This window comes from Haliotis cracherodii, unplaced genomic scaffold (assembly GCF_022045235.1).
Source record: "Haliotis cracherodii isolate W230 unplaced genomic scaffold, xgHalCrac1.p SCAF_10, whole genome shotgun sequence".
Lineage (NCBI taxonomy): Eukaryota > Metazoa > Mollusca > Gastropoda > Lepetellida > Haliotidae > Haliotis > Haliotis cracherodii.
In genome coordinates, this window is record NW_027266265.1 from 24,661,013 (window position 1) to 24,682,408 (window position 21,396).

A 21,396-nucleotide genomic window follows, 5' to 3' on the forward strand; every position below is an offset into this window, starting at 1 on the left:
TTGTTTGCATTGCCTTGTCAAGACCCCGTAATTCCCCAATACTGAACTCTGAGGATGGTACACTGACAGTGGAATTATCGTAGTAGGTATCCAAGATTTCTCTGAGTCCTTCGCCACCTTCGAGCTTTCTTCCTAATTATCTATGTTACCAAGTTCAGTACGCACAGTGCTAAGAACCTTAGAAGTCTGCGCGGAAAGGTTTTCTCGTTGTGAGTAGTCTACAAAACCTAATTCATCACGAACAGTGCTGATGCCGTGTTTAGCAGCTATCGTAGGCAAGCCTAGGGGCCTACGAGTACGAGAATTCATAAGATCAATATCCGGAGCGCCACGCAGTCGCAATATTCCTTTACTATCTAATTCAAACTTTGAATAGTCACGACCAATTGGGGTTTCTTTAGAGGTATCGTAATAATCATTAACGGTTGATTGTAAAAGTTCATCGTTAAGATTCATGCCACCAAAGCTGGTTTCATCAGTACCCTCTTCAATTGTACTATTATCAGTTATGTTATCTAGATTAAAATCATCCATTTTTATATTAAACATAAGGTTACATAATTTCAGTATAACAATGTCTTCGCAATACGGACGCAAGTTAAACCAACAACGTAGACTTCGAGATACATTAGGGGTCAAAGCAATTCGTCAGTCTGTAACTATAACTAATAACCCTAGTACCATCGATCAGAATCAAACGCTTCTGGTTTGCTTTCCTAATCTCGGCGCACACGATGTGTTAGTTCTGGGAACTGTCCGACGATTATTTTGACTTCTGCCGACGTTAACAGGGAGCCCGTTCAGAACATAGGTCGTGTTATCGTTAAGAAAATTGCGATTAAAATTAGTGGTAATGAGGTTTTGAGTATCGACGATAGCGATGTATACTATTGTTATATGGATCTCTGGAGAACGGATAAAGAGCGGGAAAACTTACAGTACCAAGGTATTTGTAATCGGAACACATTGAGACTGCGTGTAGATGCTTCTAGTGGTGATAGTACCGTCGTAAAAGATCAGGCCGTTGCCGACGCATTAGGTAACCGATTCTATATTCCCCTAGATTTTGAATTACTAGATTCCCACATGCCCTTTTATCAAGCATCCCTAGGCGATAGGTTAGAATACGAACTCACTTTTAATGACTACAGCAGAGTCATCAAAGTCACTGGGGATGAACCGGCTAGCTATTCCATTGACAATATCTCACTGGAGTATGATATGATAACAGATCCTGAATTAGCCAGACAAATTCGTAACCACAGTATACAGGAAGTTTAGCCATTTTGTACGATCGCGTGCTTCGACATCGAAAGATCACAAGGAACAAAAAAGATATGACGTGGAATATCAATCTAAACGTCCCCACGAGGTCGTTGAAGGGTATTTTGATGTTGTTTGAGGACCCCTTCAATGCATTTAAAAGAAATACCGAGAAGTTCTACAATCCCAAGATTACAAAAGTAGAATTGACTAATCAACTATATAGTCAAGGAATGCTAGCGTATCAACAGTGGGATGAGATTAAAAAACTCCCTTCTATAAAACGAAGCCCAGAAGTTAAAGCGGTCGTGAAAGATCTGTCTCTCGGGGGTTTATCGATGGGTGAATACCTCACCCCCAAGTACGTGCTATGGCTCGACATGCGAACAACGGACGATGACCAACTACACGGTAGTGGGCGGAGAATAGCAAATGCCAGCGAGGGTGTTACTATACAGATAACAAAACTCCAGGAATTGGCTGGTAAATTAAACATATATTTGTACGTGATTATGGATGCACAACTTAATATACAGAATGGACGATTCGTGCAAGCAATCTATTAATAATCTTTTAGCTAAAGAACCGCACTGCGCTATCATATGCGGGCAAACAGGTTGTGGAAAAACAGCTTTTATTCTAGATATTTTACAAAGTCATTATTGGGAAGTTTTCGATTATATTATTATTCTGTGCCTGACTATAAGCGTTAATAAAACATACCTATCGAGAGATTGGGTAATGAATGACGACGGGGTATACAGAGTTGATCCGGGCGATCGTTTACAAGACTGTTTACGAGTATGTCACGAAAAATACAAAGGAGAATCAACCCTTTTAGTAATAGACGACTGCGCGAGAAAAGAACTCACCAAAAAGAAAGATATGCTTTCGTATTTAGCATTCTCCGGATGGCATACTCAGCATAGCGTTTGAGTACTTACTCAAAAATACAACTCTGTCCTGAAAGATCTTAGAGAGCAGACCAAATGGGTAGCACTGTTTCATTGCAAAGACAGAGATTCATTCGAGGAATGTCTACGCGAAAATGATGTTATTTATACCAAGCTCGAACGAGATAAAGTCAGAAAACTGTTAGCGGCAACGAAGCACTGTAAACTCGTATTAAAAACCGATCAACCAGCTGCTTATGCAATTGCTTCGCAATTATGGCAACTGCTAAACAAAATTATAGCAAATATAGTAACTGCTAAGCAAAATTATGGCAACTGCTAAACAAAATTATAGCAAAATGTGGCAAAATTATAGCAAAATGTGGCAAATTTTAGCAAATATAGCAAAAAAGGTGGCAAAATGTGGCAAAATTATAGCAAATATAGCAAATATAGCAAATATAGCGGAAAAAAAAGATAAATTGAACATTAGTGGTTCATATGACATAGTGTGGTTTGAAATCCTCATTCTTTCGCAACAGTTTATTATTACGGGATGTATTGGATATGTCATATTATATTATGTTAGACTTAAATATCTCCTTAGGTATTACATTATGGAATACGACGAACTCATCGAACAAATGCTCAAAGAATCTGATCAACATGCAAAAGTAGTTACAGATAAATCTTTAGATAAACATAGAGAAAGACTTTGGTAGCCGGTGGAAAATGTTTCCAATATTTGGGGGAAAATTACACCATCGAAAAAATTGATAACATGACCGACGAAGAAATTAAAAAACGGTACGCGCGTTACGAGTCTAGACTGGGAGCTACCATGATTAAAACGATAAGGTCGGCTATATTACAACTATACACAGTCGTAGCTAGTACGTTTCTCCCTATTCCGGCAGAACATCGCATGTATTTATGCGAATCTCTCGAGAAAGACCCATTCATCGAACACGCTATAAGCTCAGTGAGCTGTGAGTTTTATCATAGATACGGAATGTTCTTAGCTCCACTCACCACAGCTTTAATAACGGCTAGGTATTGTCAATTTAAACATACGTGCCCGCTTAATAATAATGGAGACTCTAACAGGTGACACCACAACAGATTGTGAACAAGGAAATAATAACCCCGATTGCACAATCACGACAGATTGCGGAAATACAATCACAACGAGTGAATGAGGAAATACCACAAAAACAAGCCAGAGTTACTAGGAGCAACCCCAAAAAAATAACGGCAGGAAGGATGGGCGGACTTGCTCGCAAAGCGAAACTAATGAATAATTCAAATATTGATCCGATTAAAACTTGGGCACTAGAAGGAGTTGTTGCTATAGCAGCTGTATGGTTGTTTTATAAGACCGGAGAAGAGAAAACGTCACCCCCGATGTCACAACAACAAGTTCAATTAGAGGTTAGCCCTCATATAATGCTATAAGAAGCATGACTACTCCAGTTACAGACGGTAAAATGTTGGTAAACGCAACCTATCATTCAGCGGTGGTCAGCGGCTTGGCCATTGGCTATGCCTGTATAGCTAAAATGATTTCTAAAGCTACACCACCCAAGCTAGATTTTAATGGTTATGATATCGGTATGGCCATTCTTAATATTGGATTGGCTATGGCAACAAAAGATATGCTCATCAAACAAGGGCTTATCCCGGAAGACATAATGAAGTAATTAAACATTTGAATATTTTATATTCATATAAACATGGCATCAATTGCGATGATGGTCGGTGGAGCTATTGTTAATGCTCTAGCTTTTTCAGGAAGAAATTTTTTATTTTCTAGTATGAGAGGTTCTGAGCAGAAAAGACATAATAAAGCATTAGAACAACTCGAAGCAGCCCAGTCACAATGGACCCGGCGGAGGATATTAAGATTAGATTTTATTCATGAAGAACTGAGTAAACAAGGACATTCAATTCAAACGTTTAAGGACGTCGAATCTGCCATGCATGAATACTTCCTCGTTTATGGGAAAAAACTTGACCCAATGCCGAGACCAACAATGAGTCAGTTTTATACACCATCAGAGGCTAAAAAAAACTGCGAGGTAAAATTCATACTAATGGGGTTGACTGCTGTATTGATTTTCAGCTACACAATAACTACGCATAAACCATGACCTAGTTAGAGCTGACTCGCTCGCCAGAGTGACTGCTAATCAATAGAGCACCATGACTGCTAATCTATAAATAGCGTTGACTGCTTATGTTAGGCTGGGCATGCATTTAGACAAATGATACTAAAAGTGTATATTTATCACAATGGCAAGAGGCACATCAACATGTAAATTCATACGCATGGGCCGATCACAAATTTGTGGAAAGAGCTGTATGTCGGATTTTTGTGGAATCCACTCCATTGCAATTAGAAAAGGGCACATTAATTATTTGTGTTCTGTATGTGGGATTGGGGTAAAAGGTAGTTACTGTTTAAGTAAGAGTCACGGTGCTGACAAGAAACGGTTTCAAATTATTTATGAGAGGAAAAAGGCTTAACAAAATGAGATAAATAGATTGGGTAGAATTCAAACCAATGAGACATTAGTTCACATGTATTTAGATATCACAATTACTTATGTTGTCAGAGAGCTGAAAGCTTTAGCAAAGCAACATGGTATATGTGGATATTCTCGAATGAGAAAAACTGAATTGATTGCTTTACTCGGTTTGGAATACAACAAAGCCAAGAGTGTTAGTGAACTCAAAGCTCAAGCAAAAAACAGTGGGCTGAGAGGTTATTCTCGAATGAGAAAAGCTGAATTGATCGCTTTACTAGACAATAATGTTAATAATAAATCAGTTGACGATGTTGATAAAAAACAACAAGAATTAAAACTTGTACCCACATCCACCGGCATTGGTAAATATCTAAGAGGTTGGAAGATGGATATTAATTCCAACATGGATGTTAACGATGTTAAGCCCATAATATCGAGCAAAATTAACGAGGAGTTAGATGATTTACATAGCATAAAATACCAGCTGACGATTAAAATGTCATTGAGTAAAAGTAGCGCAGATGATAACACTGAATATACCGAACCATATTTCCGAAGCAATCAAGAAGTTATAACCGAATCCGATACTATAAACGCATCATTAGATACATCAATTCAGAGGACACAGGAAACTTTAGAACGCTGGACTAATAGAGGTTCGGGTTGGGGTGTGGATAAAATCGATGGTTTATATTTAGATATAGCAAATTATATGCCCTTCAAAGGTGGATCTTATATAGATTTATCCCCGTATTATAAAAAGAAAAAAGCCATAATTAATGTAAAAAATAAATCCGATGACTGTTTAAGAATGATGATAAGATCTGCATTGTTCCTCGTAGATTCTAAAATTGCAAATAGACCTTTGAGCTATCCTCAAAACGATGGGCTCAACCTCGATGGTATAGACAAACCTACACCAATATCACAAATTGATAAGGTGGAAAAGCAAAATAATTTAGCTATAAATGTTTTCGGACATTCTCCTAAAGGAATTGTTGTACACAGGATAAGCTCCGCTCCGGAACATATCCCCATTATCAATTCATTTCGGATCGAAAAAGATGGAAAATATCATTATACATGGATAAAGAGTTTAAGCAGAATATTATGCGATCAAACAAAACATGCAGGAAAGAAATATTTCAGTGAAAGATGCCTACATGGGTACAGCAGACAAGATCTATTAGAAGCGTATAAAGAAGACTGTAGAGGTGTTGGACAGACTGCTATCAGGATCGATATGCCTAAAGAGGGAAAAAATATATCAAAATTTGAACATTATCGTAATCAAATGCCATTACCATACGTAATTTATGCCGACTTCGAAGCGCTTATCAAACCCATAGAAAATACTGAACGCAATAATCAAGATACGTACAAAACTCAAGAACATATTCCTTGTGGGTTTGGATATATAGTTGTAAGGTATGATGGGAAAACAAACCCGCCAGTGATTCACAGAGGTCCCGATGCAGTGGGAAAGTTCCTAGAATATCTACAAAATGAAGAGAGAATAATCAGGGAAAATGTATCGTGTAAGAAACCCATGTGTATGACGAGGGATGATTGGAGGGCCTATAAGAGGTAAACAAGTTGTCATGTTTGTAATAAACCCCTGAATGGGGACTCCGTAAGAGATCATTGCCATGTCATGGGTAATTATCGGGGAGCCATGCATAACGAGTGTAACTTGAAACTAAAAATGAAGTATCAAACAATACCCATCCCCCTTGTGTTTCACAACCTTAGAGGATACGATTCTCATCTCATTATGCAAGCTATCTCAAAGACCGATGGCGGCTTAACATGCATTCCTAATAATATGGAAAAATACATATTCTCGTTGACTAAAACTATACATTATACGGACAAGGATGGGAAAGACAGAATAAAGCAAAGTAATGGGCTTAGATTCAGTTTGTTATCTTCCCTGGACATTTTAGCTAATGCGAACAATCCCGATAACTTTGCAATAACAAATCAATATACCGATAGGTTAACTCGTCATTTATTGCTGAGAAAAGGTGTATATCCTTATGAATATATGGATGATTGGTCTAGATTCGACGAAACTAAATTACCACCTCTTGAATCATTCTATAGTAACTTGACAGAATCTAAAATAACAGATGCCGATTATGAACATGCTCTGACAGTGTGGGATAAATTAGGTTGTAAGAATTTAGGTGATTATCATGATCTGTACTTAAAAACCGATGTACTGTTACTCGACGATATATTCGAGATATTTAGAAAGACATGTTTAAAACAATACGGCTTGGATTCGGCATGGTACTATTCCAGTCACGGACTATCATGGGATGCATTGTTGAAGAAGACCGGGGTAGAACTAAAACTACTCACAGATTACGATATGCACTTGTTTATTGAGAAAGGATTAAGAGGGGGTATATCGATGGTAGCGAAAAGGTATTCTAAGGCTAATAATAAATTAGTGGAAGGATATGATTTGAGTAAACCTGACACGCACATATTATATCTCGACGCTAAAAAATTGTACGGATGGGATGAGTCAACCTTTACCCACGGGTGGTTTTGAGTGGGTCGATGAGAATGATATCAATGCGAATGATGTGAATAAAGGGTACATACTAGAAGTTGACTTGGAATATCCAAATTCATTACATAAAGACCATAACAGTTATCCGCTAGCCCCTGAAAGATTAATGGTTAATAAAGATTGGATGTGGGAATATCAACACTCCTTGATGGGTAATACTAGGTAAGCTAACGTGGAAAAACTCGTACCAAATTTGATGGATAAGACAAAATATATAGTTCACTACAGAAATCTCCAGTTGTATCTATCGTTAGGTATGAAACTAAAGAAAATACACAGAGTTCTAAAGTTTGATCAAAGCCCTTGGATGGAGCCCTATATAAGGCTGAACACAGATTTAAGAAAGATAGCTACCAGCGATTTCGAAAAGAATCTATATAAGCTGATGAATAACTCAGTATTTGGTAAAACTATGGAGAATCTAAGGAAGCGTGTTGATGTTAAATTAGTCAGGTCGAATGAGGAAGAAAGACTCAGGAAACTTATAGCCAGTCCAGGCTTTTAACAGAAGCAAGATATTCGATAACGACTTAGACCGATGCATATGCAGAAGAGTAATATAAAATTCAACAGACCGGTGTAAGTTGGTATGAGTATTCTCGACTTGTCAAAACACTTAATGTATGACTTTTATTACAACGAACTTAAGAAGCAATACGGCGATAGATGTGAGGTGTTATATACCGACACAGATTCTTTGTTGATGGAAATACAAACCGAGGATGTGTATAAAGATATGGCAGAAAAAATAGATATTTACCACACAAGCGATTACCCAAAAGATAATCCACTGCACAGCGTAGTAAATAAAAAGGTGTTAGGTAAGATGAAGGATGAATGTGCTGGAACTCCTATAGCGGAGTATGTCGGATTAAGACCTAAAATCTATTCTTTAAAGAAGTCCGATAATGGAGAGATAAGAAAAGCCAAGGGTGTTAAAAAGTATGTGGTAAAAAAGCATATCAAACACGAACAGTATAAAGAAGCATTAATCAATGGTTCAAACACGAGATGAACTCTTTAAGAAGTTACAATCATAGGATATATGGATTAAGAATGAACAAGACATCATTATCCCCCTTAGATACAAAGAGATGGATTGATAAGGATGGTGTAACTACCTATGCTTATGGTTATTTAGGGTGGTAATACTGTATCGTCGGGAACTATGAGCAACTCTTCACGTACAAATCCCCTGCCCGGTCCATCTTGAAGATAATAAAGAATAGGCTCTCCTTCTTTCGTAACCAATCGACTAATGTTATATGTCTTAAGGGACCAAATTGGATTGGTTGCGAGACGTAGGCCTCCTTCGAGTTCACCGGGCTGGTATAAATATCTTACCCTTACTCTATCCGGAAGTTTTTGTTCTTTGCCTCTCCGTGGTGCTGAAGATTCGGAAGTCACGGATTTCATTTTAATCGCATCGGATGGTTTTTTCCCGATTAATCTCGTTACATTATTCAGCGCTGATACAACAGCTGATAATCATGTCACCCATTCGGTTGATCTCAATCGCTCGGATTTCATTTCGATCCCATACTGATAGCCAAACAAACGTAGGCCATTTTAGTGGTCCGCGTTTATATATGCGACTCAGTGCATTAGCTACTTCTGTTGAATCTTTCGAGGTTAATGGCTCAGCCTCTTTGTATCGACTAGCCACATCCACTACGGTTAAAGCATATTTCTACGTTTCGCGTCTTACCTTATCATGGGGAAGAAACAAGAGGTCAGCCTGATGAACTTCATTCGTTGTAAAAATATCAAACTTCTTCCTCGGTATATAACGCGGTGCTGGTAAGTATATTTGCCACATCGCTTGTTTCTTTAACCAATCCTTGGCTACATCTTTAGATACCTTAGCCGCGGTGGCTAATTTTTTTATTGCTCCTATACCTTTCCAATATCCTCGTGGGCTATAGTAAATTTTATCCATTATTAATTGATATTGATATTTCTTTTAATACGACTCATGACGATCGTTGAATCGCATAGTCATTTACACATAAAAAATGCCACCTGTAGTGGTGGTATAGGTATATTAATCTGGCTCCAGTGGAAGTGGTCCAGAATCACCATTACCTATAAAAATTTATATCATAGAAGCATTGATTGACTCCAGGTGGTGGTGAGCTAGAGTCAATTTAACTTAATATCATGACTATCGTTGAATCGCATAGTCATTTACACATAAAAAATGCCACCTGTAGTGGTAGTATAGATATATAAATCTGGCTCCAGTGGGGTTGCGGCAGAATCACCATTACCTATACTATTATACCCAAGTGAATAAATAAACCAATCTGTCCTGAAAAGAAAATAGAAAGTTTGATATCCACACAAATCAAAGGATAATGTTGACAGACAACTGTTTTCGTCGCGGAAAAATAGAAGAGTGACGTGTATGTGTTCTGGCAAGCAGTTTGAACTGTGCTCAGGAATGGGTTTTCTCTCAAGGGATGACATTTCCAGTCATGTTTACTTAGGAAATAGAAGGGAATGCAGTATGTAATCCAGGATAAGGTAAAAATATCTTAATCTCTGCATGTAAAACAATGCATGAAATCATCATGTCTTGTGGTGTTTTATCGTAAATTCAAATTTTTAGCAAGTTTATCTCCTCTTCACCTGAAGCGACATGATGTTTCTGACTGCACACAATATATATAGAGATTACTGCACGAGTGTCTGTCAGATACCATTGATCTTACAACGCGTTGTAAGATCAATGGTATCTGACAGGCACGAGGGCAGTAATCTGTTTCTTACACACCCTAAAATTGCAACTTTTTTTTGCATCGAATCGATGCATTTTGTCTAATTCTCATGATCGCAGCTGCGCATTAATACATAACACCACTGTCATAAGTGACGTCACCCTATGTATTGCTTACTAGCCATAAATAATGTGACCCTACACAAAAAGGTTTCCGCCATATTTGTGGATTATCAAGGCGATGACAAAACAAAGAACGCGCTGGATGCCGAGTTAAAAGTTCACACCTCAAAGAAATTACCAAATATGTACAACAATGTTTACGTCTGTATGACATCACTACTGGTGACCGACTTTTACAAAATGGCGTGTTCACTGACAACAGTACGCGGGATTTCTAGATTAGGGTTTACGTTGATTGAGGGATCGTGTGTACATAAATATGTCACGTAAGTAATCACAAATATTCTGACAATCTGTGTACTGTTATTGGTTTACCATGTTTTCCAATGTAACAAAGAGAATTAGTCAGAAATGCAGATAACTACCGTCATCGTTGTGCGTGATTTACCACATCATTGTATTAAATGTATATATTTGAAATTCCATAATTAGTGCAACGATACTCTTCCCATGAATATTCTCAAACGTGTGATCTAGGCAATGTATGCAACAATTAGACGAAAGTACCTCTAAAAATGCTACACAGTGTAAAATCTGAATTTTGCTTGTTTCCATTTCAGCAAGTACAGTTTTCCGAGCACAGTGTTTGTTTCCACATCTAATTTATTTCGAATGATTTCATTTAGATAATTTGCATTGGTGACAAAGACCATTTATCCATGGTTTCTAAAATATATGAGGACTTCAGGGATGCATGTAGAGCAGCTGAGTTTGAAATATACCTGATCAAATAGGCTTCTCATAACCGGCATTTTGTAAACACATTCCAATATGGCAGAACGTACACTTCGTTTAGATTTCTCTCTGGTAAATAACACTGTGATTTGTGATTTGGCGAGCTTTACGATGTACCTAATTTTCAGAAGTCACTTTCATGTTTGCGTGATGAGTTGTGAATTTTATTCGACTTTGAAGTGAGTGTTGAAGAGGAGGGACATTACACTCTAAAAAACCACAACGTTGACATAACAACAGATAATGTAACTGATAATAATAACAAACAAGTATTTGTCACAAAGTGACGAAATGTCCCCCTTGTTTATACACCAGAGTACCAAATATGAAGACAATCCAGTGTTTAGTTCTTGAGATATCGCGGCAACACCGTTTTCTAACTCCAAAAGCAGATTTGCCTGCTGTGACCTTGAAAATGGGGTCAAGGTCATCAAAACCGACTGGTGTCTGCTGTGTCTGTATATACACCATAGTTCCAAATATGAAGACAATCCTGCGATTAGTTCTTGAGATATCGCGGCAACACCGTTTTCCAACTCCAAAAACAGATTTGCCTGCTGTGACCTTGAAAATGGGGTCAGGGTCACCAAAACGGACTGGTGTCTGCGGAGTCTGTATATACACCATAATTCCAAATATGAAAACAATCCAGTGTTTAGTTCTTGAGATATCGCGGCAACACCGTTTTCCAACTCCAAAAGCAGATTTGCCTGCTGTGACCTTGAAAATGGGGTCAAGGTCACCAAAACCAACTGGTGTCTGCGGTGTCTGTATATACACCATAGTTCCAAATATGAAAACAATCCTGCGATTAGTTCTTGAGATATCGCGGCAACACCGTTTTCCAACTCCAAAAGCAGATTTGCCTGCTGTGACCTAGAAAATGGGGTCAGGGTCACCAAAACGGACTGGTGTCTGCGGAGTCTGTATATACACCATAGTTCCAAATATGAAAACAATCCAGTGTTTAGTTCTTGAGATATCGCGGCAACAAACAGGTGGGACCGACGTACGGACGGTCGTGAATACTATATCCCCCGCTTCGCGCTTTTGCGCGGCGGGGGACAATAAATACAGACAAATAAATACAGACGTAGGTGAACATTCGACTGAAGCACGAGCAACTTATGAATGACTTATACTCAGGAAAGTAGTCCGTCATCAACTGACCTCAGGTCATCACCATGGCGTAGCCAATCACAAGCCTTGAATTTGATCTCACACATATGTTTGATACCAGTTATCTCAAATGGAATGCTCACCCACAGGTGTGTAAGAAATACAAAATAACAATTGTTACCAAACATGTACTTGAATGGGGTGTGCATGTTTTACTCGAATGAGCACAAAACATAAGACATAGTTTTAAAAATATTATTAATCCTCTGTCAAATTATTCATATCAATGTTAGAAAATTATTGTTTAAATATGCAGTAATTACATGTAACCTTGGATGGGTTAGTTTACATGTATCCATGACTTTACCCACCAAAGATTATTGATATAATTCCAGAGTGAGATATGAAAAAAATGGCATATGCTAAATACTGAAAGTAGGTCCACTTTTAGACTGGATTAGTAGGACCAACCTCCCAAACATACATGGGCTGGCTCACAGGTGTTGAGCCAAACCCATTGCATTATGAGAATAACTTGTTGACGGTTAGTATACAGTGCATGTCATGTCCTCTACCTGTGGGGGTCTCTGGGTAAACGGACAGTAGGCCAGGATCCAAACTAATGATACCCATACTGGTGACTGTGGCACTAACAGGTCGTTTCCTGACACTCCATGCAGCAATGGTAATTAATGTTAGAGGTCTTGTGGAAGTGGTTGGAAACTGCCCCATGCCCTGTCTTTCAATTATGAAAGTGGCCCCACCTATCTATCAAGTGTTAGTCGGCCATGAGAAACTGACTCTGAAAGAGAAAATCGAGCTCCACATCCTATCATAGTGGTGGGTAGACTTTCATCTGTGGAACCAATTGCCACTCTTGACCCAATCCAATGGTGAAGTAACTTCCCATTGGTGGACCGAGGCCAGGTGCTTGTCCAGCATAGCCTGCATGCTTTCCTGCTGATCTTTCATTTACTCTCTCACAAGAAAATTGAGGTGTGGCATCCGTCTGTGGGAGGACTGAGCTTGTCCTCCTGCTTCCTATGAAGATGCCCACATTCTGGTCTGTGTGTAGTCAGAATCACCACCTTCTTCTTGGCTGCTTTTTACATCATCCAGGATTTAGTGACCTTGAGAAAATCATCCCGTGGGAGAGAAGTACACTGGGTGCATCTGGACACCTCTGAACATTAAACATATTGGCACTTTTGGCAGGAAATGTGCCAACACGCCTTACAGTTGGGTGGAGGAGACACCATTCTTGTTCCACACAAAATATTTACACCTATGAAACTAAATACCTCAGGTAAACTAATCCATGCAAGTAAGAAGCACGATCTAATCTTCTTGTAAACTGAAATTAGCACACACAGGAAAGAAGTGAAAGGTTTATGAAGGGAGATACTTTTGGTATCTCAACTGGTTATGGATAGTAGACATTTAACAGGATTTCTTTTCATGACATTCTGTTCAGTGTGAATACAGCAGAAGTACAAGATTTCTGGTACTGATGATGTTACAGAGATTTTGCATTCTAAGACTTGTGCACTTACCTGGCCTGTATGCCATATGGTCCTTGAATGGTAGCAGAAGCCTGCAAGGGGTTCTCTTTGGACTTTGAAGGCGAGGTGAGATCACGTTGGTGGTTCTGTCGACGTGGATGTTTGTGCCACATGTCATCACATTGCGCACAGAGCAGCTTATAGTCACAACTACTGCACAGTTTTGTTGCTTCTTGATCTCCACATATGTCACACACTGGAATACATATATATAGGGAATGGTACTTTATAGTCTTTGATTTATATTTAATATGAGGGATGCAACATATAGCATTATGCACAAAAATCCCCCCGAACCCTTTAGTCGCCTTTAGTCGACAAGCAAAGTCGCCTTTTAAGGCAAGCATGAGTTGCATGGGGCCTCATAATATGTATCTCAGTACCAAACGTAATCCTGTGGTGAACGGTATATCTGCAGTTTATGAATAACTTTTCTCACAATATATACGTCAATCAGTGATGTCAACAGAGTTTTTTTCAGTGTGTTCATCTTGCCTTCATCTGGAATCTGGATGACAACGATCGTCTAAAAAACCCTGATAATGATCAAAAATATTTTCAAGTGATGAAAGCATTTTTTTGTCGTTTCCGTCACGTTTTCATTTAGGAGATAAACATACTGTGTTTTCAATGTAGAGCTAGGTTACCTGTAGATTTAACCCTGCAGTTTGCTTACACCGTAATACTTCACTCGAACATATGACAGGCATTGAAAGCATATAAGCATGGCAACTTGGTAAGCTAACATGAGGTGGGCATCCCTAAAGAAAACAAAGCAAGCTTTGAAAGGCTTTCGATCTACATCGCACTTCACCATTATGACGTCATATCGCTCATTGTGACGCAAAAGATATGACGTCACAGTCGTATATAGAAAACCGCCAAAATTCCAAGCTCTCTGGTGTCTCCAAAACGTAAATACATTCCCTTTGTTGATTTCTGTCATGTTTTTCTGCATGAAATGTATTGCCACACAACCTTTGAATATTGTAGTAACCGCATCTGTGAATTTTGTAACCGGTCATTGTAGATATAATTATTTAAATATGCCTACCGACAATGATTGAAAATAGTACTATTCTATGAATGTTAGCTTCCGCGGTGATGCGGCCGTCAAACCAGCTGTTTCAATCAGAGGGGGTTTATTGTGATTTAATAGCCTCTGATTGACCAATCAGAATCGAGTAAATTCCAAATTCATGGTAGAATGCCCAGCAATGTGATTCACACTTTTCTGAAAGCTCCTCATGCCTAAGTCACTCGATTTCGTGAAACTTGGCGGGTCCCAGTGACCCAGATTCCCAGTTGATTGGCATGCAAAGTGTCATTTGCATAAGGCCATCCATATTTTATGTATGTGTTTCTCCCCAGAAGCCTCAACTAACTAGAGACAAAATAATAAAATATATTACTTATTAAAAAATGTCTTTCAATGACTGTGTAAGTTATTTTATGACATTTAAAAAAAAAGTTTAAACACTTGGTACTAGAATCTAGTCTATGAATAAATTTATGATGTTGATCGAGTCGCTTTGCTTCAGAAACAAAACTTTAATAAACAACTGAAGAAAGATAAAGTTGACCTGGTTCTTATACGACGATGCAATGGTAGATCTAGTAGTATTTCTTTTATTAGATCAATGCAAAATTTTCCACAGCGGCAGGAAAGATTGAGACACGAAAACTTTATATTATTTCACGTCGGAATGGAGATAAAACATGACAGCCTCACACACTTCGAAACGATGTTCAGATAAATATTTGTTCACATTAATTCTGTCATGTGCGTGAACATGGATATCAACATTATTTTCATCAAGATTATTCAGGTCGCTGGCTACACAGATCATCTCTTGTAAACTACTTCGGCATGAACACATGTTTGGTCTCAAAGCTTAAAGCAACAATGTTTCTCTCGGATGCATTGTTTCTCCATCCATGACAAACATCTGTCATAATGTCAATGCCTCAACAATCTTCCTGGTCAGTTGATTTCAACGATGTAATACACAGCCTCATTCACAGCGTCATCACAATATTCCTTCGAAATACCCACCACGTGATCAGGGTTACGACCTTGGGTGAATTAATAAATTGATTTGCATTTTTAGAAAAGAAATGTTTTTGTGAATACAATTATTAAAAAACATCCTGTGCATGGTACTTTTTGATTGCACTGCAGATTTCTTTTATTACTTTATAAAACACGGTCCATGAACGCATCCAAGTTTGAATGCTGCTTACAACTCTCAAGACTTTTGCAAGTTCACTTGTCTTCAGTATGAGCAACAAAACATTTTTGTGTGGCACTTTGCTATTTATAGCGCAACCCACAATAAGCTCCGCCCACTGTGATTGATGCAGACACCAAACACGATCAATTCAATTTTCTATAATTAAACTATAGAATAATTATTCACTTACCGTATTCGACGTAATAAGCACCCCGCTCTAATAAGCGCCCATGGGGATAATAACATATTGGCTAGTGAACAATCCCAATTAGCACCCCTTCCGATTGATCAATGTACACAAGACTTATTTATTTGTGTATAATACGCACTAGTGTGTTATATGCACCCTTAATTATGGGCAATTAGGTTCTGGAAAAATATATCTGTCGTATATAAACATTTCAGGCTGTCAGCATAAACCACGAAATTTATCTTTCAACTCTGTTTTGTCCACCAAAATAATATTCTAATAAGAGCCCCCTATTTCTAATTTTGAGAGCGGCCTGGGCGCTTATTACGTCGAATACGGTATATCTAGATATGGAGCCATTTGTGGTATCCTAGGTTTGTCATTCAAGTTAATACGAAGTTTGATGGTCAATGGTGATCTTGTTTGTGTACAGTTTTCAAAAAGCTTCTCCAGACACTCGGTTGTGTTTACATTGTCAGTCACTGTTCAAAATTGCCACCTTACAGGCTATTTAGAGTCAGGGTGGGGCTTTAAAGCATTCCCATTGTACATTATAGATATCCTCTGATTGCAATAATCTCTGTGATGGATTTATGAGAAAGTATGATGCTACTACTTTTCACAATTACCTTGACATAAATGACTGATTTGTAAAGAAGGTAAGATATAATAAGTTGAATGACAAATAGATTATGTATTTTTCGTGTCAACTGCAGTATTTGGGTCCCCACTTCGGGGGTTTCCACATGGAAACTGCTCCCGAAAGACAGCTTTGCTTATATATAAGTGCACACTCGCTGGCTTGCAAAAATCCGTTTGGGGGCATTTGTGAGCAAAAAGGACACCAAATATGAGCTGGATGTGAAAAGTATGGTCTAAAACTTCACCCCTGTGGGGGCCAAGAGTTTTACGATAGAAAGTGAAGTCAAATTAACTTGGTGTCGACTTCGTGTTGTTTAAGGGCGGGACATAAATGACGTAAGATGTCATGTGTCTGATCTGGACTTGTTATTACGAAAGCAACTCTCGCTCATAACTTGTAAATTCATAAACTGTGGCTTGTACAAATAAAGCAAATTCGACTTAGAGAGCAGTGAAGACATCTTGGCATAGGTATGGGATGAATGCGGGAATGTATGACAAACATTTTGTTCACATTATCAGAAAAGAAATATTTCAGTTGTTCAGCTGATCATTTTATTCAGTTTCTTAGTTCATGAGCTGTGTTTACATTTATTAGAACTTAGAAGCATAATGATCGTTTAAGAAAAAGATGAAAAAGAAGCAGAAAAAGAAATTTAACTAAGTCTAGATGGATCCACAGACTTATTTGACAGTCAAGACGAATTCAAAGTCTCAAATTATTTGTTTGAATAAGAAAGTATCTATCGATGATCATTTTCCTATGAAGTTATACAGTAGTGCGATTTATTAGACAAAAGGGGGGGGGTCGGCCCCCATTTACCCCCCGTATTTTACTTTAATTTTTTTATAAAGGTGGAGTTGTACCTGCCTTGAACCCCGCTGTGTTTTCCGCCCAAGAAAATATATTGTTCTAGAGACAGAATGAACTTACTGTTGTGCCATGTATTTGAAAAAAGGGGAGTTACACCACCCTTTAACACCCGTTTTTTACTTTGGTAGTTAAACCCCCAGTGTGTTATCTGTGTAAGAAAATACTGAACTGCAGACAGTGTTCGAAGGAAAAATGGCAGCCTACAAATCCTCTCGCTTTGACTGTAAATAACAAACTTCACATGCATGGAACATTTTTCATTCGACAACTTCTGTAAAAAAGTGAAAACGTTTGTTCCGGTTTGGGCACACAAATACTGCAGTCGACCCTATTTTTCATCTTGACTTATACGAATTGCTTATCTCACCTCATTCTGAAAAGGTAGCGTATGAGTCAGGATAAATCTAACTGATTTTTTACGCTAAAAATACATATTTTACATTATCCTGACTCGTACTAATCGCTTGAATCCCACGGTTGTTTATGGGATCCACTGTACGGTCTAATCATGATTGTTCAATTAACCCATGGGAACGTCTTCTTACTTCTTGGACATCAATCTGAAGTGGGGCACCACCTCCATACTTGTGAGAGAAGGAGAAAATCAAGAGATTTCGTGGACTTAGAATATCATACAATTATATTGCACCTTACTTGGAACGATTCTTGTGTTGAGAAAAGGCTTTAATCTTAACACAATCTGCAAGTCAGTAACCTGACTTCAATAAGTCAACTGTGATTTTGGGAGAGTAGATTTTGGCTATCTTTGATTGGGTACTGTCAATTGTTGAGCAACCACTAAGAGTCAGAATTGGTGAATATCTCCTGTGGCAATGTCTGGAAGATAGTGGTTGGCAAAAAATGTGTCAGATTTCAGAAACATCCTTCCTTTTTAGTTGAAATGGAGCAGTTGCCATGGAGCACTAATGTGGAAGCGAGATCTCTGACCTCATGCATCCTTTGTAAATAAATATGTAAGGCTCTGATTGGACACAGTGATAAATATTCCGTATCTTCAGAACCAAGTATAGAAGATAAAGATGGAATGTGGACCTAGCAGTTAACCTAGAAGTTGATACTTGATGATAAAATCAAGATGGGCTGATAAATTGTCGCCATTGTCAATCTAGCTGCGGCTGAAACCTATGGCATGGATTTCTGACATTCTGGCAGGCATAGCTAAGGCCAGTAAAAACAAAGTTTTCTGTGTCAGATGTTGAATGCAGTTTCTTCTAGGGGTCACTGGTAAGATGTTTAAGTCGCATGGTGGGGATTTCATCTGTTGATCTTGAAGATCGAATTTCTGATAATAGATGAGCCATCCTAGTTTGGTTAATGATTTCAGTGTGAAGTTCAACTGCCATCTGTGTAGATTGGTCTGTTGATGTGCCTGAATGCCTACGTCCAGGTATGTCAAATGGCAGGACTGCCCATTGGTAGTGACGGTCGTTCTTCATCGGTAGGGGTGGCCTCCTCTGGAGCCGCAGCCACAGCCAGACTGATATCTGAGAATTTCTTGTCTTTAGCCTTCTGTATTCCCAAGAAACAGCTCTTGGAATTGGGTCTTTTGTGTGGACTGTTTAATTGTAGAGGTCATGGTTTGGACAGACTTAATTAACATCTGGTCCTTGGAATCCTGTACACCACAGATCTGACCGTTGAAGATTGTAGGGGAAACCCAAGGTTGGCCTAAGAGAGGCTTCATCTAGAGTTTTGACTGCCTTAAAATTGTGGTCTAGTCGTATAGCCTCCACCTGGAGAGCAGAAGGTCCAGGGTGTGATCCCTTGCCATGTCACACCAAAAGACGTTAAAAAATGGTACTTGTTCTTATGCGGGCTAAAACAAGGACTGGTCCGCTTGGGAGTCAGTATACTGTGTCTGGGTGGGGTATTCATGTTAAACTGCAGCATGGTATCTCAGTGGGCTAGCACTATAAAATCGGCTTTATTCCGGACTAGTACAAGCAGCCACACACACACATACATGCATGTATCTATATAAGTGCAATAATCTTGAATGCGACAATAAACCCCATTGTACTTCACCTCATGTAGGTCTGACCAGAAGTGTTAGAGACTTACCCTTGACGACGGAACAGTGTAAGTCAGGTTGAAACAGAACTGATTTGGTCAGAAATGGATCCCTGAAACTATGGTTGACCATAGGTAACAGTAGTATACGCTCGCTGTCGGATTGTAGATCATGAGGCAAGAGGGCATTGCTTCATTAATAGAATGCAACATGTCAATCCCAGGAAAGCTCGTCTGATTGTTGTGTCCAGTTGTGTGAGCTATTTGTCCTCAACTCTGTAGGTTTTACTATTTGTGTCCTATAATAAATTACAGTTTTTTGTCCTAACTCCAGAGCCCGTAAGAACAGTGTCATGCCATACAAGGGAAACTTCTTAGGGTTGATATGAGGGGTTTGTAAACGGTGAGTTCTGGTAGACTTGGTGAAGGATGTGTTAATATTCTTTATAACTTGTATGGTAGATTGAGTTGGCGGCAGGGTAAGAGACTTGAGGTTGTCGCAATAGATACCATGAGTATCAGTAGAAGGTAGATCCTTGGAGGGAGAGGAGATGGGAAGACTGTCAGTGATCCATGTCTGCACCTCCTGGCCGTCTTGATAGGAGGTACTTCCTCATGACATGAGGATGTATCAGCAACTCCTGGCGTTCAATAAGTTTTGCAACTTCAATATAAGACCAACTCGCAGAATATCTTTTGCACTTTTATTTTTCAATATAATCTCCATTCACCTCAATACACTTATTCCATTTGTCCTTCAAGCTTTTAATACCGCTTTTATAGAATCCGCAGATTGGCCCCCTAACCACATTTCTGTGGCAGCCTTTATGTCCTCATCATCCAGGAAGCGTCTTCCACGTAGGGCAGATTTCATTTGCCGGAACAGGAAATAGTCACTGAGGGCTTAGTCTGGGCTGGAGGGGGGGTGATTTAACTGTTCAAATCCATATGGCGGCCTGTGCAATTCTCGACTTGGGAACCGGAGCGTCATGCTAAAGTAGAATACCACATGTTAACATCCCACGGCATTTCTGGCGAATAGATTTTTCGCAATTCTTTCATCACAATGACATAATACTGTCCATTGATTGTAGTTTTTGGTGGCATGTAATCAATCAGTAATATGCCTCTTGCATCCCAAATTATGGGGGCCATTACCTTGCCAGCCAATGGTTGAGTGTGAAACTTCCTCGGAGGCGGAGAATTGGGGTGCTTCAATTGCATGGATTCCAATTTAGTTTCTGGGTCCCAGTGGTGGATCCATGTTTCATCACCTGTCACTAGACAAGAAAGAAATCTGGCTTCATCAGCAGTATAGAGATCCAAGAGGTCCTGACAACTTTCTGATCTCTGATGGTGATCTTGAGCTCTGAGGTTTCTAGGTACCCATCTTGCAGATACCTTGGACATACCAAGATGCTCATGAATAATGATTACTACAGTTCCAACTGATATTTGGAATACCTAGAAAGTTCAGATACTTTCACTCGTCGGTCAGACAAAATTCTTCTTTCTATAGCAGCAAGGGTTTCCGGTTGGGTGGCATCTCAAGGCCTGCCTGACCTTTGGTCATTAACTATGGACTCCCTACCCCTTTTAAACTGTAGAGACCAACGGCAAACTGTGGAATAGTCAGGAGTATCTTTACCCATCACTGTACACATGCGATCATGGATTTCTTTTGCTTTGCATCCCTCCTTGGTGAGGAACTTTATTACAGCGCATGGTTATGTTTGAGAGAATCCATGATTGTGATCATCCTTAGGTGAATGAAACCATCACTTCTAACTTATTGTTGTGTCTGGAACTTGTTATGACACATGTCAACCTGATATTATG

At 39.0% G+C, this 21,396-nt stretch overlaps 1 protein-coding gene across 2 annotated transcripts in view; it reads right to left on the reverse strand.

Annotated features, from left to right (window-relative positions):
* The window catches only part of LOC139454195 (E3 ubiquitin-protein ligase RNF31-like), a 247,916-nt gene that overhangs the window by 155,407 nt on the left and 71,113 nt on the right, over positions 1 to 21,396 (reverse strand). For both annotated transcript variants that reach the window (XM_071235763.1, XM_071235762.1), the window contains exon 7: positions 13,578 to 13,782. In XM_071235763.1, the coding sequence (XP_071091864.1) occupies positions 13,578 to 13,782 (205 nt within the window). The remainder of the gene's footprint in view (positions 1 to 13,577; positions 13,783 to 21,396) is intronic.